The sequence below is a fragment of the Eumetopias jubatus genome, unplaced genomic scaffold (assembly GCF_037043125.1).
Source record: "Eumetopias jubatus isolate StellerSeaLion01/CBP00866 unplaced genomic scaffold, mEumJub1_p1.0 scaffold_6, whole genome shotgun sequence".
Classification (NCBI taxonomy): domain Eukaryota; kingdom Metazoa; phylum Chordata; class Mammalia; order Carnivora; family Otariidae; genus Eumetopias; species Eumetopias jubatus.
In genome coordinates, this window is record NW_028274812.1 from 146,391,156 (window position 1) to 146,415,143 (window position 23,988).

Consider the following 23,988-nt stretch of genomic DNA (forward strand, 5'->3'; position numbering starts at 1 on the left):
CTAGTTATTAAGGAAAGGGTTCTAAGCTAGGTAATGAGAAAAGCAATGGGTAGAACCGTGAGAACATCACCATTGGCCATTTAAATTAAAGTGTGTGTGTTGGGGGGGGGAGGAGTCCACATTTCTGTTTGTTTGTATGAAGTTCCAGACCACTACACACAAAACTGGTAAATGTGGCTCCCTGTTACTGGGCGGTGAAGGACTGCGTTGGGAGCAGGATTGTTTCTTGTGTTTGCTTCTTGTGTTCTTTATGTATGCAGTTGTGAAGCCCTTGCAACTGACTGCCTAATAGAAACCATACAACAAAACCAAGTTTTATCTGCATTGTCCCAGACGGCCAGCAGGTGGCGACAGCGTGCGGCGCTCTCCCGCAGGCGGGCTGGAAGGAGGAGCCTTCCAGTAACACACTTCCCTCGGCGCACCCCTCTTCCAGTTCCTCACTTAAGTCGTGGTGATTTCTCCGTGTCTGGATTCCCCTGTGTCACCCTTTGTTGACCAAAAGTGAAGGAGATCCGACATCTTAAAAAACTTTGGGGGGGGGTGTGCAGGGGAGGCCGGGAGCACACCCCGAATCTGCGGGGAGTTCCAGCATCTTGCCGGCACCGGTTCGCTCTCCGCGCCTCCTCGGGCGGGCGGGGCACACAAGCTCGCCATTTCAGTCTCGAGTATTGTCACAGGCGTCCCAACAGATACAGAGGTAAACAAAATACAAGAATCTTGCACCGAAAAAAACTCAGAAGTGATCGTTTGTAACATCATCCAATATCTAGTGCTTTAAAACCAAACCAAACAAAAAACCACAACCCTCAGTTGCCTCAAATACTTTTTTACAATGATTTTCCTGAACTAGGATTCCGGTGATGGCTGTGTCTCCCAAATCTGTCTCAATTCGTATCACTTAACTAAATCTCCAAATAGTCGAGTTTGCTCTTTGGAAAAGGGTCGAGAAAAGATAACCTGGGTGATGGCAATTCTCATTGTTCATGGACTGTCATTGTAGAGCCTTTCTGTGAAAAGTGCCGGGGAGAAGTTTCCTAAAAAACAAAAGTAGTATCATACTGATAGTTTCCATTCATAGTTCATTTACATAAAAGTTAGCATCTTTAAGATTATAATTGAAACACTTTTCCTCTGAAAACCTTAGTTTTTTACACAACAAGCAAACAAACTTGTTTTCTGTATCTATAGACAAAATAGGAAAGATACCTTAACACTTTCATTATTCTGAATTAGGAACCAGAAGGAAAGAGAAAAGAAAAGAAGGTTTGAACCTAAAGATCTGACCTCAGAGGTCAAGGTCAGATTTCAGGGGAAACAGACTTTTCAATCCCTTCTTCACTTTCAATTGACATTGACTAATATTTTCTCCTTCCCACATTAAGGAAGAAAGAACCTAGACGTCTTGATGTTCCAAAATCGCTTAAGAGAAAATGCCTCTCTAATGAGATATATAATTAACACTCTTCTTCATGGTACCTTTGTTTCTTGTTTAAAAAGTCCTTCTCTATAGTCATATTTTCCTATTTTATTTTCGGAAGGCCTTAGTGGTGTTCTATTTACATTTAGGGGTCTTCCCCCACAACCACCCCATCACCAGTTGCCCCGATCAATTTTTTTGAGCCACCCGTCTTTTCCTCACTAACCTGAAATCTCACCTCTCTCTTTTCTGAAATTTCAACAAAAAATTAGATGGGATCCTTGGCTTCCTATCTAATTCAGTTGGTGAATGTTTCCATCTCTGTGCAGTACCACATAGTATTATATAAGTCTTTTATCACTAAATCATGTGTACCTCACATTGAGAGTTTCTTGGATTTTTTTTTATCACTTTGCTTTTCAAATAAATGTTAAAATTAACTTCCAAATTCCAAAACTAACATAAGGATTTTGACTGGAAGTACCTTAAATAATTATACCAATTTTAGAAGAACTGACATCTTTATGCTATTTAATATTTCTTATCCATGAACATACTACATCTTTTCACTTAATACCTTTAAATAAGAGTCTGAAAGCATTGGATTTCTTCTTAACCCTACAATGCAGCAATTATGTGGTTCTATATATATACATATTTAATAATTTCTGAAAAAGTTTGTTATACAGAAATGCAATGAATTTTTGTAAGCTGAGAAATAAACAATGACCAAAAACCAGAATATACTCTTTTCCACATATTGCTTCTCCATAATGATGATGATTTGCCCATTTTGCATGTCTCAGTCACATTTTAAGAGCATGCAAAATCTTTTTAGTTATAGAAAATAGCTCATAATCCAGAATTCACTGCTCTCCTGGTTCTATTGTTAGGCCATCTATATATTGTGTAACTTATAGAGTTATGTGGCACCAAGACATCCTAAATAAAATATGAACGGAGAAGGAAGGAAAAATCAGTGATTAGGTTAAATAGATAAATATGTGAAATATCACAGGAAGAAACATGGGTAACAGGCCAATTTTTCTCAACTCAGTTGTCTAAAAACAGTTTCATCAAGTGACCAATTCTTAAGAATTATTGAAACTTTGTGTATTTATCAACTTTATAGTAACTTACAGTAGTGTAGTTTAACTTGTATTTGAAGATTTCTGAGACTAAGTTGACCGGCTTTCATTGTGTATTTTTTATGACAGCCTTTTAAAGAACACTCAGACAGTCTCTGTTCCAGCTGCTGCCCATCCTCCTAAAAAGAGAAAGTGCAAGAGGGAAGAAGGAAAACAAAAACTTAGAGAAGATTGAGCAACAGGGGAATCCAAAGGTCTAAATCCCTCAAGTCAGGACTTACCACATAGCTCTTAAGCCAGGTAGTGAATCCAATTAAAATTGCTTTAAGTTTACATTAAAAATGAACCATTTAATAGAGTCATCTCAGTGTCCACAGGCAGAGGCATTCCTCCTTTGAATACTACAACTTTTAAAAACAAAAAACCAAAAATCCAATAAACTCAACAGGGTGAGCCCTGAGACGCAAGGATGGAAAGTGAAGGTTGTTCGAGTCGGTGATTAAGCCCCGTAGCAGAGGGACCCCCTCCATTTCCGCCTCTCTGTTCTCTAACCAATGTGTTTGGCAATGGCAGAAATTATGGCTCTTCTTTGTCACTATTCAGTTCCTATACGTTATGTAGCTGAACAGGACTCCAATAACTTGCCAAACTCCTAGATGCCGCTTCCACAGTGTCTCCCAGGAACTGCTGAGGCCGCTGCTCATGAAGGCTGTGCTGTGCGGGAAGACTAGGTAGTCCCGGGGCCATCTTTGTGCTGCCTTAGCTTTTCTCTATGATGTACTGAAATGGGTCAAAATAGTGTTTTGAGATAGGAGGTATAAAGTATTCAGGAAATTCATAGGTGAGCTTGCTAGCAATGGCCTGAGAGTGAAGCACACGAAATCTAGAATAAGTGTCTATCTCAGTGAAGTCCAGTATCTGCCTCATCCAAGACAAAATGGATCCAAGAACACTTGTCCTAGTATTTGGGACGCTTGGCAGCGTCAGCATCTGCGTCAGCTCTCTGGAGCTGAGTCTATGTTGAAGAGCTCCTGTATAACCTCTTCTGTGGGCCACCTTGCTTACAAATTGCTTGGGCAGTAAGAAGGTACTGAGAAAAGAAACTTAGTGCCATGCACACTGTTGGTGGTGTCTGCCTGATTACTGAGAACTTCCATGGAAGCATGGACCTCATGGCTGGCATTGACATAGGCCAACATTATTCTTTTTTTTAAATTTTTATTGTTATGTTAATCACCATACATTACATCATTAGTTTTTGATGTAGTGTTCCATGATTCATTGTTTGTGCATAACACCCAGTGCTCCACGCAGAATGTGCCCTCTTTAATACCCATCACCAGGCTAACCCATCCCCCCACCCCCCTCCCCTCTAGAACCCTCAGTTTGTTTTTCAGAGTCCATCGTCTCTCATGGTTCGTCTCCCCCTCCGACTTACTCCCCTTCATTCTTCCCCTTCTGCTCCCTTTTTTTTTCTTAACATATGTTGCATTATTTGTTTCAGAAGTACAGATCTGCGATTCAACAGTCTTGCCCAATTCACAGCGCTTACCGTAGCACATACCCTCCCCAATGTCTATCACCCAGCCACCCCATCCCTCCCACCCCCCACCACTCCAGCAACCCTCAGTTTGTTCCTGAGATTAAGAATTCCTCATATCAGTGAGGTCATATGATACATGTCTTTCTCTGATTGACTTATTTCACTCAGCATAACACCCTCCAGTTCCATCCACGTCGTTGCAAATGGCAAGATCTCATTCCTTTTGATGGCTGCATAATATTCCATTGTGTATATATACCACCTCTTCTTTATCCATTCATCTGTCGATGGACATCTTGGCTCTTTCCACCGTTTGGCTATTGTGGACATTGCTGCTATAAACATTGGGGTGCACGTACTCCTTCAGATCCCTACATTTGTATCTTTGGGGTAAATACCCAGTAGTGCAATTGCTGGATCGTATGGTAGCTCTAATTTCAACTGTTTGAGGAACCTCCATACTGTTTTCCAGAGTGGTTGCACCAGCTTGCATTCCCACCAACAGTGTAGGAGGGTTCCCCTTTCTCCGCATCCCCGCCAACATCTGTCATTCCCTGACTTGTTAATTCTAGCCATTCTGACGGGTGTGAGGTGGTATCTCATGGAGGTTTTGATGTGGATTTCCCTGATGCCGAGCGATGTTGAGCACTTTTTCATGTGTCTGAGGCCAACGTTATTCTTATACTCCGGAACCATTCTGAGTTCATCCATCTCACTGTTCCCCAAAACTTGTCAACAAACCTCCACTTTTGTCGCCTTCACATCTGTGCCTCGCCAGGCAAATCAGCCACACACGAGTGAGTTTAGATCGGTATCTTAGATCATTTCTCTCTCCAGCCAAAGTAGACAACGAGAGGCAATGCTCCACTTCTTCCCAGTGGCGGCGAGCCTCCTTTCTTCCGTCTTCCACGATCCTCCTGAGTGGCACGGTGTTATTACTGTCTCTGACGGGCGTCGGCAGCGGCATATGACACCCCGTATGTTGAATCCTTACCATACGCAGGCAGGGTTCTAGGCATGTGCAAAATTAATTCATCACAAGCACTACTGTATCCCCCTTTTTAAATGAGGAAAAAAGCTAGAGAAATTAACGTGTAAATGCAAATTTTAAGTGCCACGGCCTACTTTTAAACCTAGTCTTTCTCAATCAACAATTTATAGAAAACTCATGTTACTAAAAATAAAAAGCATACCCATGTTTCAGAAGTAGAAATAACTGGAGTGCGAGCTACTTGCTCTAACAATTATTTTCTTCCTTCAGTACTTGCTCGGGCTGGGCCTGGTATACATCGCTTCCATGTGACAATCAAATACTGATGTATACATCATAGTTTTATAGATCTGATGGTGTGCCAGAGCACAAACCACATGTTCATCGGGTTTCCCAATGTCAAGTGTATAGGATAGTTTCCATAGTAAATGAGAACAGATTCATTTATAAAGACGAGATAAAATATTAATAATGTGCAAAACAAGTTCTTCAGGAATCCCTTTTTATTATTAAAATTAAAAAATTCTGCTTTACTTTATGTGCAGAATGCAAATATGTCTTCATGCAATGCAAACTCTATAAAGAGAGTTGTGTATCTAACATTTGGGGGCAATATCAAGAAAAGTGACACTTCGAAATTAAAGCTTAGAATAAGTCATTCAAATCAATGGACAGTTTGTAAATATAGTTATTACTAATTGGATATTTACCACATATTATCAAAACTTGAAAATAAAATTAACCAAAGTTATATTACAATGGAATTAACTTTAACACACCAAAGGTATAATGGAAGAAGAGATATCTGCATGGTGTCTAGATATAGGGCCACTGATCTTTCCATAGACTTTGTTAGTGGGGCTCTATTAATTCCCTAGGGAATGGGTGCCTCGATTTCAACAACTGTTGGAGATTAGTTTAAAAAGAAATATGTACACAGTAGAAAAATGAAATATAATCATTTGATATAACTGGAAAAAAGGCTATTTACAAACAGCTAGTTCTAACACAATGTTCTAGGCATCATTCTGGTTTGTGATTTCTGGGGAAGACCTGTCAAATAGTCGTAAGTACTTTGAGCAACAAATAACTATTTTGGGATATGATATTTCACAATGTACATTTTTTTCAATGATATACCTTGTTAGTTTAGCTTTGAACCAGTTCTTCTGAAGCTGATTTAGCAATGGTTAAAGTGGTAATTGTTTTTCAAGGAAAAACAATTTTTGAAAACCTTGCCTGATTTACAAGGGGACTCCTTCAAGGTACAGATTACCCCAAAGATGAAAATTTTATTTACCTGATTTGTTTATGGCTTAAGTTTAATTTTCTGAGTAATAGGAGAATCAGCTGGGATCTTTTCCACATCGTAGTTTCGAAAACTTAGTCTTTACAGATTTTCATCTGGGAATGGACTATTGCCTCTGACTTATCTTCTGTCTCAATCCCTGTCCTTTTCTCACAAATTCCGGCTTTTTATTCTGATTTCTATATCCTGTAAGACAAACAGCAAAAAAAGTATTTAGCTTGGAAATTATCATCTGACTATTTGGATTAATGGAGAGGGTTGGGGTCTCATATGACAGAAGAGACTAAAATTATTTATGTTCTGTTTATTTACAGATACTCAGTTATCATTAGTGTGGGATGGAGATGAAGGAAAGAACTTTCTTTTCTTTCTTTGTTTTTCCTTTCATGACTATATTTTTCTACGTGGAAACATACAACAAACCAATTAGTAGCAATTCAAATCCATATATATGGAGGCAGTTCCCAAATGCTGAACAAACTGCTAGAAGCAGCTCAAAAACGGAAGGAAATTTCAGAGCAGGCAAGATTGAAGTGGGCATTGAAACATGAGTAGGATTTGAATCAACAAAGGAGAAATGTATATTTGACACTGAAATTAACAAAATATTGTTTAAGGCATTACCACTGTATTAAATTTAGATCCGTTTTAGATAAACTAGATAATGGATTTAAATTAAATCCATTTAAAATTACGTAAACCCCAAACCAGCCATAGTGGAAGCTTCCTAATGCTTTATAGATCGTGGCTTTTAAGCTAAGAGATACAGAATATTGAATAGTTATAATCCAGAGACATACTATTGTTGGGTGACGGGTTCTTATTTACAACCTGACACGGAGTGTGGTCTTCCTCACTGGTTCCAGGCAATGTCAAACATAGGATTTAAAATACCAACGAAAGGAACTTTACAATAGATACTGATTTTTGTTTCAGGAGAATCTAGGATAGCCATCAAGCTTCTTTGCCTTCATTTGACCGCCGCCCCCCCCAACCCAGTCCTGTCTCGTCTTGTAGTATTTTCCATTATATGGATATATGGCAAAGGGAAAGCGCACCCTAATTAGAAATAAAGCATGGGTACTTCTCACACTGATTATGACATCCTCCAAATTCCTTTCTCTCCAACGAAAATTCCAAGAGGAAAAGTATAAATGTCATTCCCACAAGGATAGAACACTAAAGACGAGGAGAATGAAAAGCAGCCCAGACTCGGGAGAGTGTCTCCTCCAGGGGCTGCTGTGGGCGGGGCTCGCGGGCCGGAGGGGCCGGGGTCTCCGCGCATCCAGACCCGCGGTTGCCTCCCAGATGCCGGCAACCAATCAGGGCGCGGAGAGGGAGGGCGGCAAATTCAAACTGCCCGCGCAAACCCTGCGCCCGCGCCCAGCTCTTTACTCTCGACAGATAACTGGGGTGTATTTGAATTTGCTTCGAGCTTAGCTTTCTCTGCCAGTTACTTAATCCTAACGGTTATCAGAACCGGTGGCAGAGCCGTTTTGAAAATAGTTCCCAAGGGGCGGTGACAAGCTCAGAGCGGTTACTTTGCACAAAGGCGTTACAGACCTTTGCCAGGGCCTGGTAACGTTTCTTGTCGTTTAGTTATCGCGACAGGAAAAGTCTGACATTGTTCAGTGATTGCCGTACCTCGCAGACCAATTACTGTAGTTACAGCTCAGCACGGAGTAAAAACAAGCAGCAGCCCTCTCTTTGAAAATATGGAGGCTCTTAAAAGAGCCGTTAGTTTTCAATTTGCCAACTCACTGTTCACTTGGAGCTGGTGTACTTGGTGACGGCCTTGGTGCCCTCGGACACGGCGTGCTTGGCCAGCTCCCCGGGCAGCAGCAGGCGCACGGCCGTCTGGATCTCCCGGGACGTGATGGTCGAGCGCTTGTTGTAATGCGCCAGGCGGGACGCCTCGCCCGCGATGCGCTCGAAGATGTCGTTGACGAACGAGTTCATGATGCCCATGGCCTTGGACGAGATGCCGGTGTCGGGGTGCACCTGCTTCAGCACCTTGTACACGTACACCGAGTAGCTCTCCTTGCGGCTGCGCTTGCGCTTCTTGCCGTCCTTCTTCTGCGCCTTGGTCACCGCCTTCTTGGAGCCCTTCTTCGGGGCCGGAGCCGACTTGGCGGGCTCAGGCATGATTCGCAACAGACCAAAAGCTCTCTAAAGAAATAGGAGGAAAACGTAATGGGTCCCATTTATATAGAACCTCTTATGCAAATAAGGCGTAAATTACACTCTTCTCTGATTGGTGGCTGTTCAGGGTAACGTCAGAAGCTAGTTCTGCCCAATCAGAACGCAAGGATCCCAAGTTGCATTTCCATTGGTTAAACTGCAGTCTTAACCAATGGAAAATTTTCTTTTTCAAGCCCAATAAGGGTTATAAAAACTGCTACCCCGACACTTTCACTTTGATAACAGTGTTGGCGTGAGTTTGAGGTCACCATGTCAGGTCGCGGCAAGCAAGGCGGCAAGGCGCGCGCCAAGGCCAAGACGCGCTCGTCGCGGGCCGGCCTGCAGTTCCCGGTGGGCCGCGTCCACCGCCTGCTCCGCAAGGGCAACTACGCCGAGCGGGTCGGGGCCGGCGCGCCCGTGTACCTGGCGGCCGTGCTCGAGTACCTGACGGCCGAGATCCTGGAGCTGGCGGGCAACGCGGCGCGCGACAACAAGAAGACGCGCATCATCCCGCGCCACCTGCAGCTGGCCATCCGCAACGACGAGGAGCTCAACAAGCTGCTGGGCCGCGTGACCATCGCGCAGGGCGGCGTCCTGCCCAACATCCAGGCCGTGCTGCTGCCCAAGAAGACCGAGAGCCACCACAAGGCCAAGGGCAAGTAGCGGTCTATATAACCATTTACTGTAGCTCGAGTAAGTCGAGTCCAAACCAAAGGCTCTTTTCAGGGCCACTTACATTTTCTGGAAAAGAACTTTAACATGTGTTTTATATACTAAATGAGAAGAGAAACTGGAACGTAGAAAACTTGAGCCATTCTCATCTATCCTGTATCCCGGGTTGAAAGCAGAACAGTACATTAAAGCCTAGGCCTGCGATGAACGATAGGTTTTCCCCCATTTGAGAATTGGCGGTAATTGGAAAACACTCCTTGCATACCTTGTTTAGTTGTTTACCTAGTCAGTGAGCGTCCACAGGGAGCTATTAGCTTTTGTCAATTAAGTTTTCTGGTGCACAAAAGCCTCCCTGGCTGAGTTTAGCAGCCGGCCACCGGCGGCGTCAAGAAGCCGCACCGCTACCGGCCCGGCACGGTGGCCCTGCGCGAGATCCGGCGCTACCAGAAGTCCACCGAGCTGCTGATCCGCAAGCTGCCGTTCCAGCGGCTGGTGCGCGAGATCGCGCAGGACTTCAAGACCGACCTGCGCTTCCAGAGCTCGGCCGTCATGGCCCTGCAGGAGGCGTGCGAGGCCTACCTGGTGGGGCTCTTCGAGGACACCAACCTGTGCGCCACCCACGCCAAGCGCGTCACCATCATGCCCAAGGACATCCGGTCTCCTACCGGTCAATGGAGAGCTTCACTGCAGGATAGTCTTCCCCCATCCGAAGGCTGCCAAGAGTCGCATCCAGTTTTCCTAACAGTACATAGGCCCTCCACCACCCTCGATGTTGCCAAATGAATAAAATACTGGGATTACATGGGTAGCTATGACACCATTCTGGAGCCTGAAGTCGTCAAGGCTGTTGCCACAGCGTAATTTGTCACACCTTAACATATAAAGAATGTTTCCTATAACTCGTGCTATTGAAATGTAAAGTGTTGCTAATCACAAAGGCTGTTCTGCCTTACAGACTTAAAGGTGCTAGTAAGGAAAATACTATAAATAGAGGATTCTGGTCTGCTTTGAAAGAGGGCTGCTTAGAAATGGAGTGTAGTGTGTGGTGGGCTCCTGACCACCCCTGGCCTCCTCCCAGCGGGCAGGGTTAGGTATGGAGAAAGGTCGATTGATGTGCATCACACCTAACTTTTGTTGCTTTTGTAAGGAAATAAGGAAAACCCCTGCCAACGGTTTTTATTGCCCAAGGCACAGATTCTTGCCTCCTACTCCCTGTTCACTGATGATGTAATCTCAAAAAGGGGGAAAAAAAGCATTCTTAGCGGTTTCTTCTTGAATGCCATGGACACCTTTGCCTGGTGACATTTATGGAAATCCTTCTCAGAATATTTGAAGTGCATAAAATGCAAACATTGCAAGAAAAAATCCCATTAGTTATCAACATATTTTTAAGAATAAATTTGCTAGGACTGACATATGTGCCTAAACTGTGAACATACTACATAATACAATATTGGTGAGCCCAATTGCCATCAGTAATTAGACAAGTAAAATAACGGTTCAAGGTAATTTGGCAATTGTTATGAGAAATGAGATTATCTGTGATTTCCATGGGGTGACAAACTCACAGGGACTAAGGTTGTGGCCTAAATTCATTATAAAGGGAAATGCTAAAGATCAGTCAAAAGTAAATTATATTTTTCCCCATCCCAACTTATGGGGTTTCTCCTCACTACCACCCCCCACCCAACCATGCGCTGACGATTTTTATCCTTGGAGGTATTGTGGCGTATTTGGACTCCAGGTTAAAAACCCTTATTCTAAAATTTGGTTGACCTACCCATGACTTTTCAACCCAATTGTAATTTTTCCCTGAAAGCACCCCTTCCTATATGGGATTTCTTTAACACTTAAAGTCTATTGTCATATTAATATTCATACCCTTTTTCCTATTTCTTGTACTTAACTACTTTTTTTTAAGGTAAAATATAACTACTTCTAATCCTGGTATACATACGACTTCTTGGAATAAAAATAAATGCTGACAACAGGATCTAATAATGATAGGCACTCAGATGCACCCCCCCATAGAATATTTGACTTTTTGATGGGCTTTATAGAAGCTGTGTAACACAAATAATTTTACTCATTATTTACGTGTTCTGTCCTTAAATATGTCTTCCCATTATAGGGAAAGAAAAATGACTTTTCCTCTACTCTTCTGAGTGTTTGGCTGAGATCCCTGTAATAAAAGTTTTCCCAAGAGAAAAACACACAGAAGTTTATTAACATTGTTAAACAACAAAAATTCAACTGAGTAAATTTAAAGGTCTGATTGGCTTTATCCAATGATTCATGGATCAGGCAGCATCCCATCCAGCAATACAAAGGAGTTCTCCTGAGCTATAGAAAAGAAAAGGCTTTTAAAGGTGGAAAGGCGGCAGAAAAAGGAAATTATTAGCAAAGAATGCACTGTTTCAGGCAAAGTCGTCCTCCTCAAGGGATTGGACGGGCTGCTGGATGGATTATCTCCCTACGGGCCGCTGGACGGATTATCTCCCTCGCAGTCTAGGTTAATTGCACTTGGTGAAAGGTTACATTCCTGGGGGTGGGCGTGGGAATCCGGGAGTGAGACTTAGGAGGAGATTAGGTGTTAAAGCTTGTTTTGCTGATGTGGAGTTTATACCACGGACTCCATTTGGGGCCTGCTGTCTCCTTTCTAACATGTGTACCTCGTGTACACATGGCAGCTACACTGGGGACAACGAGGAACCCCCAAGGTGCCTTAGAAATACCGCTTAAATACTGTCTTCAGCTTGTCAGGGAGCAAGAATTCCTGTCCCCTTCAAGGGTCCTTCTGGCTGGACTAAGAATCCAATTGACATGAGGAAGATTAACAAGGGAGAAGTCTAATTTAATAGCATCTGTACAGGGAATCCACACAGACCTGGAAATTCCAAAGACAGGCAGAAGGCGGCATCTGTCTCATTCTGAACTAAGGAAAAGGGGTCTGGGGTTTCGAAGAGAGGAGATGACCTTCATGGGGCAATAAGAAGAGCAGGTGTTTTGTAATTAGATGTTTGCCCTGCCGAACAGATGGGTCACTCAGATAAACTTTTATCTCTGTTCATAATCCTCTTCTGGGAAAGACCCCAAATTAGATTCTTTTATGCAGTTAAGGGAGGGACAAAAGTTTCTCTCAAGACCACACGGTCTTTATTGTCTTCAGCTCAGAATCATCTCGGCAAAGTGGCACATCTTTGGGGCATCCTGCCCTCGGCCCCTATTAGCCGAAGACAAAAGGTGCCGGGAAGTCAGTTATGGGAAGGTTACCAGGAAAACAAGAATAAAGTTTGTTAGGTAGATTTAAGTTGGCACCTTCTCCATTGATAAAGGTTTAAAGCTGTCTACTGGTATTGCTGGGTGAACTGGGAGACCCTGGGCCCTGAGGTCTGGACTCAACCCGTATCAAAGATTTCGCAGAAGGCTCTTGGTCTCCTCAGGAGAAAGAATTCAAGGGCAGACACAACACAGTGTATGAGGGTTACCAGCAGGAAAGTTTATTCAAGCAAAAGTACACTCTCAAGTTGTGAGAGCATCGTGAGCTCAACTGTGCGCCCTGGGGGTTGGGTTTCTGTCTTTTACTGACAGTTGTTAACTAGGGGACAGAATATCTATTACTTGGGGAGGGAAGCAGGGCTTCCAGCTTTTTCTTCCCCACTTGCTCAGGGCTTTCCCGTCGTGGCGCCGCCACCGTGGGCCTGTCCGGTGGGATCCGGCCTCTCGTGGACGCTGCCAGGACGGACCTCTGGCCTTCCCCACAGCGGGCCGCGGCCGCCTCCTTGCGGGCCTCCGGGCATCCCGTTAGAGCCTCCCCAACTGTCTACTCTGACACTGGGATTAACCTTTGTCCTTCCAGGTAGAGGGAAGGAGGGACAGCTTTGTAAATCTACTTCCTGACAAAGAGCGTTTCTTCTATCGGCTTCATCTCAAATGCCTTCAGCTCAAAATCAACCTTATGCCAGAATGGAATATTTTGGGGTGGACTGTTCTGCTACTTCTCAATACCTAATGCTAATATTTTGTGAGTATTAGTACAGTATTGGGTCTATTAATAAAAAATCTGAAATCTGCATTATTTCTAAATGATACACAATATTTCTTAAACAAAAACTTTAAAGCAAATGAAAGCTTTCTCTTTACTTTTAAGGCTTTTTGTTTTTTCATTTTAAATTTAATGTTCTGTGTTAATGTAATTGAGCACTTTTTTTTTAAATAGTTTTTTTTTTTTTAAGATTTTATTTATTTGAGAGAGAGAGAATGAGAGATAGAGAGCACGAGAGGGAAGAGGGTCAGAGGGAGAAGCAGACTCCCTGCCGAGCAGGGAGCCCGATGCGGGACTCGATGGCGGGACTCGATGCGGGACTCGATGCGGGACTCCAGTGTCATGAGCTGAGCCGAAAGCAGTCCCTTAACCAACTGAGCCACCCAGGCGCCCTGAGCACTTTTTCTTTTATTTGTAGATATTATACATCCATTACAGACAGTTGGGATGATGTACTCATTTCAAGTTCCGTAGGCTTGATGAGGACTTTTTATAATAGTGCAGAGAGACAGTAAGAAAACCCCGTGGTTATGGTGGGGAGGTTGGGAGGGAAGGGGGAAGGGCGGTGATCACTCCTTCCTTCAGCCTGATGACCTGCCCTTGCCTTGGCTGGATTCTGCTCCTTTCCCGTTATGTCCCGCAATGATGAAGTTTTAGAATATATGTGAGGTTCGGTGGGGTGGAGTCCGGAGCCGACGACCAAGAAAGAGTTCCTGAGACGTCTCTGGGGCAAAAAGGTGGTTTTATTAAAGCTCAGGGACAGGGCCCAGGGGCAGGCAGAGCTGCTCTGGTTTGTGCCGTGTGGTTGACTTTACACTTGGGAGCTGGGGAGGGGAGAGTCCGGAAGGACTGTCATACGCCAAAGACCCTGCGGATCCTGGAGGCCTGGTCATCGTCCAGCCAAGGCTGGTTCCCCTCTAATGAGGCACCAGCATGAAGACGGTTGGGGGTTTCCTGGAGGAATGTTACGTTCCTCCTATCACACGTCCTTGTCAATGGGCTTCGGGTTTAGAAGAAATTCAGTTTTATTTACATTTCCTTCCGCCTCAGCCTCCCTTAATTTTATGGAGGGGAGGGTGATGTTAGGGCTTCAGCAACCGAGGTATGGGTCTCTGGAAGTTAGGCTATTGATGAGAAAGCTTCTTCCTTGTAAATCACTCCGACATTTGCAAACTGAGGGAGACTCCAGTCCTGCAGGACTGTGATCTTATCAGTGAACCATTTGTTTTTCCTTTAGGGCAGCCCGGAGTGCCTGAGGAATGTCACATATATCACATGGGGGGGTGTGGGGTGTCAGCTGCTGCTTCGTCCTCAGCGAGCCTTCTGCTCCCTCATCACTAATTTGCGGGCTGCAACCCAAACCAAAGGGAAACAGGAGCCCTGGATTTCTCTCATGTGGAATAACATCTGAAAGCAAACGGAATACACACTCAAAACCTCTATCGTTGTAACGGAACTCATGTGTGAGTTCACTTCTTGGGGAGTCGCAGACAGCAACGGCCCCAGGTGGCTCCGTCGGTTAAGCACCTGGCTCTGGGTTTCGGCTCAGGCCATGGTCTCCTGTCGTGGATCGTGGATCGTGGGATCGTGGGATCGAGCCGGCCCTGGGCTGGGCGCTCAGCACGGGTCACACTTGCCCCTCTCCTTCTGCTCTTCCCTCCCTCTTCTCTCTCAAGTAAAAACTGCACCAGGTGAGTTGTCGCACAAAGGAAAGTTTATCTGCAGCAAATAAGGAGGTCAGGGGGATAACTTCCAAAGCCATGACTCCCCAGGCAAGGGGGAATGGGTTCCTTTTATTTAGGGTTAGGATGAGTATTTGGGAAGACGGGCCTCCTCGTTGAATGTAGAGGTGGCATAAGATTGCACATGCACCGTAAACATGCCTAGACGCACATTGCGTGTTACGGAAACGAGCCCTGCACCCCTCCTTGGGCAGATTTCAGTATGATAATGAGGTACAGGTGACTGTCAAGTCACTGCGTGGGTCGCTCCGTGGCCCACCTGCGGAGTTGGGCTAAGTTCAGACTGGTCTGGGTGGTGGTTAATGCTTGAGGGTAGTTCCACTTTCCATCACGGGATACTCCGCCCTTCGGGTCTGTTGCCTGAGCTAAGAGATCAGCTGGTCTCTCGCTGTCAAATAAAATCTTAAAAAATTTTTTTTTGGTTAAGATGAACCTCTATGGGTTTATTCCGAAGAGCTATTTGATCAAATGGCACGAAGACACATGTTCACGGTGATTGCAGCATTCAGTACCAAATTTCATCAGATCTAAAACACCCAAGTAGGCAAGCAAAATAGACCGTATGAGCCAATAACCTGTTAAAAAAATTCAACCAAGTAAATTTGAAGATCTAATTGACTTCATTAAATGCTTCATGAATTGGGCAGCATCTGAGGAAATATATAAAATGGAATGTTTTATAAGAAGGGTGAGGCAAGAAAGTATAAACAAAAGAAAAAGGGTTGTTTCAGGCCAGATCACCTGTTAGCGGAAAGGCCAGGGGGTCTGGTCACGCAGATCACCTCACCTTACTTTTGGGGGCGAAGGAGGTCCCTGGGACAGATTACCTCTTTGGTGCTTACCAGAAAATTTCTGACTGGTCAAAATTTACATTTCTGGGGAAGGTTGAAACTGCAATTCGATTAGGTATTAAGCCCTGGTTTGCTGACCTGGGGCCTTAACCTAAGGGAAGCCATTTTGGGCCTGTGGTTTTCTTTTTAAAAAAGAAACACACAAAAATGAAACGCTAACTACACTTGTAATATGCCATTTATTTTACATTACACACTTTTTTTAAGATTTTATTTATTTGAGAGAGAGAATGAGAGAGAGCACAAGAGGGAAGAGGGTCAGAGGGAGAAGCAGACTCCCCGCTGAGCAGGGAGCCCGATGCGGGACTCGACCCCAGGACTCCGGGATCATGACCTGAGCCGAAGGCAGTCGCTTAACCAACTGAGCCACCCAGGCACCCACATCACACACATTTTAGACTCAAAATTATGGTAGCATCAACTTGGAAACATGAGATTCAATGAAGAAGGTAATAAATTATAAAATTCTCCATGAAATGGAAAAATATCACCTATTTCAGAGAAGTCATTCGTTCCTTCGACCACTGTCCTAGGACACACCCTAGACATTGCACATGCAAAGCGAACAAGACAATTTCCTTGCCTTCAGAGCACTTATATTCCAGCAAGAAACAAAATGAACTTAAAAAAAAATTAAAGTTTAGGTTGTGATCAGTGCTATCAGGTTCATGGACTGTGGAGAGGCAGGTGCAGCTGTGAGTCTTCCCTTTTGGGTGACAATACTCATTTCCTGCGCTGCTTGTCACAATTTACCACCAACTGGATGGCTTAGCAGAAGCTCAAGATGAAGGAGTTACCAGGGTTGCGTTCCTTCTAGAGGCCTTGAGGGAGAAATTCCATGCCTCGCACCCAGCTCCTGGTGGTGGATAGGAATCCTTGGTGTTCCTTGGCTTGTGGCGGCTCATCTCCAACATCTTCCTTGAGCTTTCTTCCCTGCTTGTCTCTGCGCCCTCCCCTCCCCCTGGTAAGGACACCAGTCATTAGATTTAAGGCCCACACCAAATCTCAAGATCTTTAATAATTACATCTGTAAAAACCTTATTTCTAAATAAAGTGACATTCTGAGGAAACCAGGTAGACATAAACTGGGGGTAAGAGCGGGAACATGAGTCAAACCAATACAATGATCCTAGAAAAATTCTGACTAGATGAGTATTTAAGCAGAGATCTGAATCATACCTGGTGGTAAATTATGTTGTTCTTTTGGGGAAAGTATCCTTTTTTTGTTTGTTTCAAGTTTTTATTTAAGTTCCAGTTAACATGGAGTATAAATATTAGATTAGTATCGGGAGGAGAATTTAGTGTTTCATCACTTACATACAACACCCAGTGCTTATCATCACAAGTGCCCCCCTTAATACCCAGCACCCATTTAGGCTATCCCCCCCTGCCTACCTCCCCTCCAGCCACCCTGTTTGTTCCTTATAGTCAAGAGTCTGTTTTAGGGTTTGCCTCTCTCCTTTCTTCCCCCATATGTTCATCTGTTTTGTTTCTTAAATTCCACATATGAGTGAAACCATATGGTAATTGTCTTTCTCTGATTGAGTTATTTCGCTTAGCATAAAACCCTCTAGTTCCAATTTCATTCTGGCTGAGTAATATTCCATTGTATATATACGCCAACTTCTTTATCCAGCCACCAGTCGATGGACATTGGGGTGCTCTCCATAGTTTGGCTATTGTTGATAATGCTGCTGTAAACATCGGGGTACATGTACCCCTTTGAATCTGTATTTTTGTATCCTTCAGGTAAATACCCAGTAGTGCAATTGCCGGGTCATAGGGTAGCTCTGTTTTTAACTGTTTGAGGAACCTCCATACTGTTTTCCAGAGCGGCCGCACCAGCTTGCATTCCCACCAACAGTGTAGGAGGGCTCCCCTTTCTCCGCATCCCCGCCAACATCTGTCGTTTCCCGTGTTACTGGTTATAGCCATTCTGCCAGGTGTGCTGGGAGAGGTCTTCTAAGAAGATAATGCAAATACCCGAAGCCATCATATACATGAAGTGTTTCAGCAGGATCACAGAGCGTAAAGAAGGTAAAGATCAAGTCTACGGTCAAGAATGTGTAAGAAAGATCAAGAGCAGAGGGAACAAGGGTAGAAAGTGAGTTCACAGACACAGGCAGAGGTCAGATCATGCCAAGCGGAGTTCTGCAAATCCTTCTAAATGACCATTCTAAGTTTTGAACACGGGAATGGCATAAACCCAACTTACATAACTTTGGAAGTTCATTAAGGCAAGTGTGTGGTGAATACAAAGCTCAGAAGTAAGGCTATAAATTAGCCTAAATAGTGGAAGTCTGAGACACAGTGGCGGCTTGGCCTAAAGCAAGCAGTAGGCACAGGATGTACTTTACAAGTGTGACTAAGAAAGCTTGCCGCTGGCTGTGAGGTGTCCTGTGTCGCGGAGGAAAAAAGAATTTTCCCTCTACCTGTTTCAGTTCTTGGGATTATTAAGAGAAAAACAACCAAAATTTTATCAACATGTATACCTCCTGTAGACATGCGAGATAGGAAAAATGAATAAACTCCCCAAGATGGCCAAGCTACCCCCTTATATACCATCTTCAGCTAAAGACAAAAGAAAGGAGTATGTGTTGGGGGGGGGGGTGACAGTTATGAGACAATACCAGGAAAAACGAGATAAACAAGGGTAAGTTTTGATATACACATTAAAGTAGGTGCCTTCTCCATTAAAATTCTCCTGGAATTTAAGAGTCCTCCTTCCTGGTACTTAGAAGTGCCAATTTCCTTTATAAATGTAAATGTCTCTTACTAAAAAGTAACTTCTATTTTCAGACATACTCCTGTATATGCCATTTCTCAAAAATAATCAGTTCAAAATGATCCTTATGACAAAGAGGCATAGTTTGGGTGGCATATTCAGCTACCCTTAACCGTGAAAGATACATGGAAAATACCTTGATTCGAATGAAGTTTATCTTGATCTATTAAAGTCAGTTAGTATTAGAAAACAGCCCAAATAGCTTTGTATTTTTATAAAATAATATACTGTAGGTTTATAGAAAAATAAATACCTTTGGCTATCAATTTCAGAAACTATAGAGAGCCTGACCAACTTTTCAGGTATCCATCCATTGCTACCTTTTATCATGACTAGTGGCTATGCAAATATCCATGAAATCAGATAAAGAGGGAGGCTACTGGTTGATGGGAATTTTACTGATTTTTAAAGTAGAGAAGGTAGGGTCTGTAAAATGTATTCCAATGAACTAACGTTGGGGAAATATGAGGAAGAAAAAAAAACAATGTTATTGTTCACTAAGCATAAAGCCAGATTATGCTCATCACTGGCAATCTTCTAAAGAAATGGCAAAGACAGAAAGAAATCTCACTTTTTTAGAGCTAAGTGGATACAACCCTTTACATCAGGTAGGATTTGCAATGTGGACTCAGATACCAGCTGAAGTTAAATTTCCCTTTCAAGAAACTGGCAAATAGAGTGCTGTTTTCCTTGATGATGACACTTCAAAATAAAGGACTCAAAGATCCTTGAGGAAAGTTCCTGAGTTAAGAGGCTGGCCAAAGACTTATTTAGCAGTCGAAAGGATTTACCTACATTTGGAAAGGACAGAAAAAGAAATTCTGAAAGAGAAAAAAGTAAATAGAGGGACCTTCAGGGAGAAGTCAGTCTCTTATTTTCTATTTGTATTTGCCCTTAAACTAATCTATGCTACCCCCCTCTATAAAATATACTGAATTCGCCTCCCACTGTCTGAATCAGTTTTGTTTCTTCAAGTGTTTGGTAAGTTTTCTTCTATTGCAACATAAATGCAGAAAAAATTCTCAATATTTTAATGACATTTAAAAATTATTTTTATATATTTTATGAAATTTAAATGGGATACTTTGGAAATACTGTAATGTAACATTGCTAAAAGTAACTCATTGAAATAAACGATAGCAAGAAAATAATTGGATAACAAGGGGATTACAAGCTAATGCTGAAGAGTGATTAAATTTTCTCAGAATTTAAGCAACAGTAAAATTGTCTATATATATATACTTTAACTAAGTATATAATATTAAGTATATTCTTTTAATAAAGATTTTCTTAGACCAAAGTATACTTTCTTTTCCCTGCATTTGAATTTTCTACTTGTTCATTAATGACAAATTAATTGCTCTTGTAATCAATGCAAGTTTAAAAAAATGTCTTTAATTATATTTTATCTAGAAAAAAACGCTACTGAGATTAAACACTTAAAGACCTAGGTTGATGGAGAGATTCAGTATTTTTCAGGTTAGGAGGACACAATATTTCAAAGCTAACAAATTTACCATAATGAATGTATAGCCAAATACTAAGATATTTTTCAATGTTACAAGTAACTCTAATACTTCAGCAGTACAGACTGATCAGCAGAACAGTGAAAATTCAAGAAATAAGTGAACTATTCAATATATGAACAATTAATTTCCTCAAATCAGTGGAGAAAATATATAATATGTTGTACTGATTAGCCAGCCTGTTAACAGTTTTAAAAAGTTAATTCTCTATACAAGAAACCAAGTCTGGGTTATTATAGTTAAAAATTTTTTTAATCGGTTCTACTCATTATAAGTTATAATAGGAATTGCTGTTGAAAATGAAAACTGGTACCCCTTTGGTGGTAGAAGAGAATTTAGCCATACACCTGGAAGATCTTAAAATTCTCTATTTTATTAGCACATCTTGTTCTACTTCTAGGAAGTTAGTGTTTGGAGCATATTCTCCCCTCCCCCCCATAACAGAGAGAAAACCTTTACAAAATGGTATAGTCTGTGCAAATACCGTTAGAAAAAGAAAATGTATGCATATACGTGCAGATAAAAACAGCACATTTTATTCTCTGCGCTTTTTAAAATGTATCTACAGTGTTAAAGTTGCCTTGTTTCATGAGGATGGAATGGGAAACACATAAAAAGAGGAGAAAAAAATAGCCTTAGGTCTTGAGGCTAGAAAGCGCTCGGAGAACAAAAGGGAGCCCCCACGGCAGCGGGCGGTGCCTCTCCAGATCCCCTCCTCCAACCCAGAGGCACGTCCCGCCACAGCTCTGCCGGTTTTCACTCTGGTCCGCAGAGGTTGCCTATAAAAAGGAGCTGCGCGTCCTGGCTGCACTTTTCCGCTGTCCGGCTTCTCGGGGATGTCTGGCCGCGGCAAGGGCGGGAAGGGCCTGGGCAAGGGTGGCGCCAAGCGCCACCGCAAGGTGCTGCGCGACAACATCCAGGGCATCACCAAGCCCGCCATCCGGCGGCTGGCCCGGCGCGGCGGCGTCAAGCGCATCTCGGGCCTCATCTACGAGGAGACCCGCGGGGTGCTCAAGGTGTTCCTGGAGAACGTGATCCGGGACGCCGTCACCTACACGGAGCACGCCAAGCGCAAGACGGTCACGGCCATGGACGTGGTCTACGCGCTCAAGCGCCAGGGCCGCACCCTCTACGGCTTCGGGGGCTGAGCGCACCGAATCCCCCGTATTTCCAAACACAAAAAGGCCCTTTTTAGGGCCCCCAAGTTTTCCCTGAAAGAGCTTTAGTGCTTGTCTACAAACAGCTCTGGGTAGAGCCGTTGCGTAAGTTTTTGGTTATGCTTACGAGGTTGGTTCTGCGTGGGGCGTTGAAGACGGGGAGAGAATGGTAACTGAGTGGCCGGGGGCCAGGGCCTCTGCTTACCAACCGCTTTTCGCAGCGGGGTGGGAACCGCATGGGATCTGGAGACCTTAGATTTGAAGGACCAGGCCTCTAACACTAACCTGGGTTCCTTCGAATATGTTCCTTAATGTCAGGGCGAAGGGTGTAAACAAAAGGAATAGGAACCTTGAAAAATAGTGTTTGGTTAAGAGGAGTGGCAGAGAGCTCTAGTTAGTACTTTATCTTCTCTACAGTGTAGAACACAGATAAAATACGCATTTAACTGCTGGAATTTAAATTGCTGTTATTTCCCCCATTACAAATAGCACTGCTATGGGCATTGTACACAGCTGTATGCTTTTCTCTGGTTGCAGATCTAGGAGTGGAATTGCTTGATAATGGGGTCTGTGCATATTCAACATGAAATGAGCAACTTGCTTTCCAAGGTTGTATTTTTAGTTTACACCCCCATAATCCACAAGTACTCAGAGTTCCTCTTCAACATTTCACTAATGGCAGACTAAAAATTTTTGGTCAGCATTTGCTAAACTAAATCTCATGTACTTAAATTGCATCTCTGCTTATGTTGCCTAGTTTTACATTTTTGGCTACTTTGGAGTCACGTCATAAAGTTGGGTTCATATTTTTAGTAGTTCTTTCAAATGCTGCCTGTTCATATAGTAATTATTTCCCCTCTCCCTTAATTCCCCAAAGAACTGCAGGCATAAGTAGACAAAAAAAATTTAGGCTGCTTATCTCATGATTTGGCTTGGACAGTCTTTTCTGAAATCACTGATAACAGACTGATTTTCCTATTCTCTTAATAGACAATGATTAACCGAAAGCCTAAAATTTGCAAGGCACTATAAAAGACAAAGGTAGGGTGAAGAGAAGAAACCATGCCATGCCTGGAACAGTTTATTCAAATTTGTGCTAAATGCTTTCCTTGGACTCTCTCATGTAATAATCTTCTGAGGTAGGTTTTATTATTCTCATTTTAAATTGGCAAAAGGTACTGACGGCCAAATCAAATAACCAAGTCACAAATGTTCTATTTTATAACCCAGCCTCGTAATATTTTTAACCACTCTCTGGGCAGCTGGAGAAGCCCTCACGAAGAGTGGGTTGCAGTCCTGGTCCTTCCTAGAGTGCAGAACTGAGGGAAGAGGTGCCTCTGACCATCCCAATCTGACCAATTATTCCAATGTCTTCTACAGTAGGTCTGATTGTGGGCCTGAGAAAGTCACTTTTCTCTTTTCAGATTTCATAGTCTCTCTGGAGAGCACAGAATTTAGCAGCTGAAATCACAAAGTTCAGATCAATCTTGTACAAATAAGCTAACAGTTGCACAGACTTTAATTTGCTCAAACCTGCTAGTTATGTGCCCTTTTCCCCCGTTATACCACCTACTGCTTACTCTCTAGCCCTACGTATGACAATACTAACGTACCTTTTTTGTGAGCCGTAGCATTCCATTTTCTTACTCGGGAGGTTTATCTTTGCCTTGAAGACCATTGCTCTGCCAATGTCATGCCCCTTCCGCTATGCGTTACGGCCCATATCAGATAACCGCTGGGCGAAAAGGCTGACTTCGGGAGATCACTGGGGGCTAAATTTACTAATGTATAAATGCAGATTAGAACTGCAACGGAGCAAGGCCACAGGACCCATGCTGTTAGGATTTAAACAGGAAGCCACACTCGCACACAACCAAAGAATCCACTTTCGCGCCAAAGGCAGGAATCATTTTGTACTCACACACAACACACACTTGTGTTAACATCCGTTAAGGGCCCCGTTTACTGCAGAAATACAGCAGACACCGCAGTGCGTCGGGGTCCTTCTGGCCACAGCACGCATTAGTCGGAGGAATGGAATCCGCATAACCGCCCCAGGGTAACTGCCTGAACCGATCGCGCATTTGCAGCTCTATTACCGACAACTTAGTGGCTCTGAAAAGAGCCTTTGGGTTAAATTTAAGCACGCTTACTTGGCAAGTTTACTTGGCGCTGGTGTACTTGGTGACGGCCTTGGTGCCCTCGGACACGGCGTGCTTGGCCAGCTCCCCGGGCAGCAGCAGGCGCACGGCCGTCTGGATCTCCCGGGACGTGATGGTCGAGCGCTTGTTGTAATGCGCCAGGCGGGACGCCTCGCCCGCGATGCGCTCGAAGATGTCGTTGACGAACGAGTTCATGATGCCCATGGCCTTGGACGAGATGCCGGTGTCGGGGTGCACCTGCTTCAGCACCTTGTACACGTACACCGAGTAGCTCTCCTTGCGGCTGCGCTTGCGCTTCTTGCCGTCCTTCTTCTGCGCCTTGGTCACCGCCTTCTTGGAGCCCTTCTTCGGGGCCGGAGCCGACTTGGCGGGCTCGGGCATGCTGCAGACAACGCCAAAAAGGGCTCACGAAAAAACGAAATAACAGCGTAAGCAAGGCGCACCTTGTCCGGTTTATATAGAAGCCCTTATGCAAATAAGGCGTAAATGACACCCTGCGTCTGATTGGTGACTGTTCAA

At 43.6% G+C, this 23,988-nt stretch overlaps 5 protein-coding genes across 10 annotated transcripts; 3 read left to right on the forward strand and 2 right to left on the reverse strand.

Annotated features, from left to right (window-relative positions):
- Window positions 1-636: 636 nt before the first annotated feature.
- On the reverse strand, window positions 637-8,513 carry LOC114199739 (histone H2B type 1-C/E/F/G/I). 3 transcript variants are annotated; one of them, XR_003607345.2, is made up of 4 exons: window positions 8,110-8,513; window positions 6,340-6,534; window positions 2,558-2,684; window positions 637-1,034 (listed from the first exon to the last, which is right to left on the reverse strand). XR_003607345.2 is itself a non-coding variant. In XM_088024167.1 (2 exons), exon 1 carries the CDS (start codon window positions 8,491-8,493, stop codon window positions 8,113-8,115), a length of 381 nt encoding a protein of 126 aa, XP_087880293.1. In that variant the 5' UTR covers window positions 8,494-8,513; the 3' UTR covers window positions 6,337-6,534; window positions 8,110-8,112. The 3 variants fall into 3 exon arrangements, 1 of the variants encoding a protein (XP_087880293.1); XR_015768412.1 differs by lacking the exons at window positions 637-1,034; window positions 2,558-2,684 and adding an exon at window positions 4,582-5,059; XM_088024167.1 differs by lacking the exons at window positions 637-1,034; window positions 2,558-2,684 and having other exon boundaries at window positions 6,337-6,534.
- Window positions 8,514-8,761: 248 nt separating this feature from the next.
- Window positions 8,762-9,288, forward strand: LOC148164193 (histone H2A type 1-E). The gene has a single exon (XM_088024166.1). It carries the CDS (start codon window positions 8,800-8,802, stop codon window positions 9,190-9,192), a length of 393 nt encoding a protein of 130 aa, XP_087880292.1. The 5' UTR covers window positions 8,762-8,799; the 3' UTR covers window positions 9,193-9,288.
- A 279-nt stretch (window positions 9,289-9,567) lies between these two features.
- LOC148164194 (histone H3.1-like) lies at window positions 9,568-10,009 on the forward strand (the record flags this gene model as incomplete). The annotated part of the gene is made up of 1 exon (XM_088023782.1): window positions 9,568-10,009. A coding segment is annotated over one exon (417 nt), but the record flags the coding sequence as incomplete, so codon positions are not given.
- A 3,962-nt stretch (window positions 10,010-13,971) lies between these two features.
- LOC114199797 (histone H2B type 1-K) lies at window positions 13,972-23,905 on the reverse strand. Of its 4 annotated transcripts, none has more exons than XM_028091808.2 (2): window positions 23,461-23,905; window positions 13,972-14,653 (listed from the first exon to the last, which is right to left on the reverse strand). In XM_028091808.2, exon 1 carries the CDS (start codon window positions 23,848-23,850, stop codon window positions 23,470-23,472), a length of 381 nt encoding a protein of 126 aa, XP_027947609.1. In that variant the 5' UTR covers window positions 23,851-23,905; the 3' UTR covers window positions 13,972-14,653; window positions 23,461-23,469. The 4 variants fall into 4 exon arrangements, with proteins under 4 accessions (XP_027947609.1, XP_027947605.1, XP_027947607.1 ...); XM_028091804.2 differs by having other exon boundaries at window positions 13,972-15,563; window positions 23,461-23,904; XM_028091806.2 differs by lacking the exon at window positions 13,972-14,653 and adding an exon at window positions 16,000-16,800.
- LOC114199799 (histone H4) lies at window positions 20,982-21,344 on the forward strand. Its single transcript, XM_088024169.1, has one exon. It carries the CDS (start codon window positions 20,987-20,989, stop codon window positions 21,296-21,298), a length of 312 nt encoding a protein of 103 aa, XP_087880295.1. The 5' UTR covers window positions 20,982-20,986; the 3' UTR covers window positions 21,299-21,344.
- Window positions 23,906-23,988: the final 83 nt, after the last annotated feature.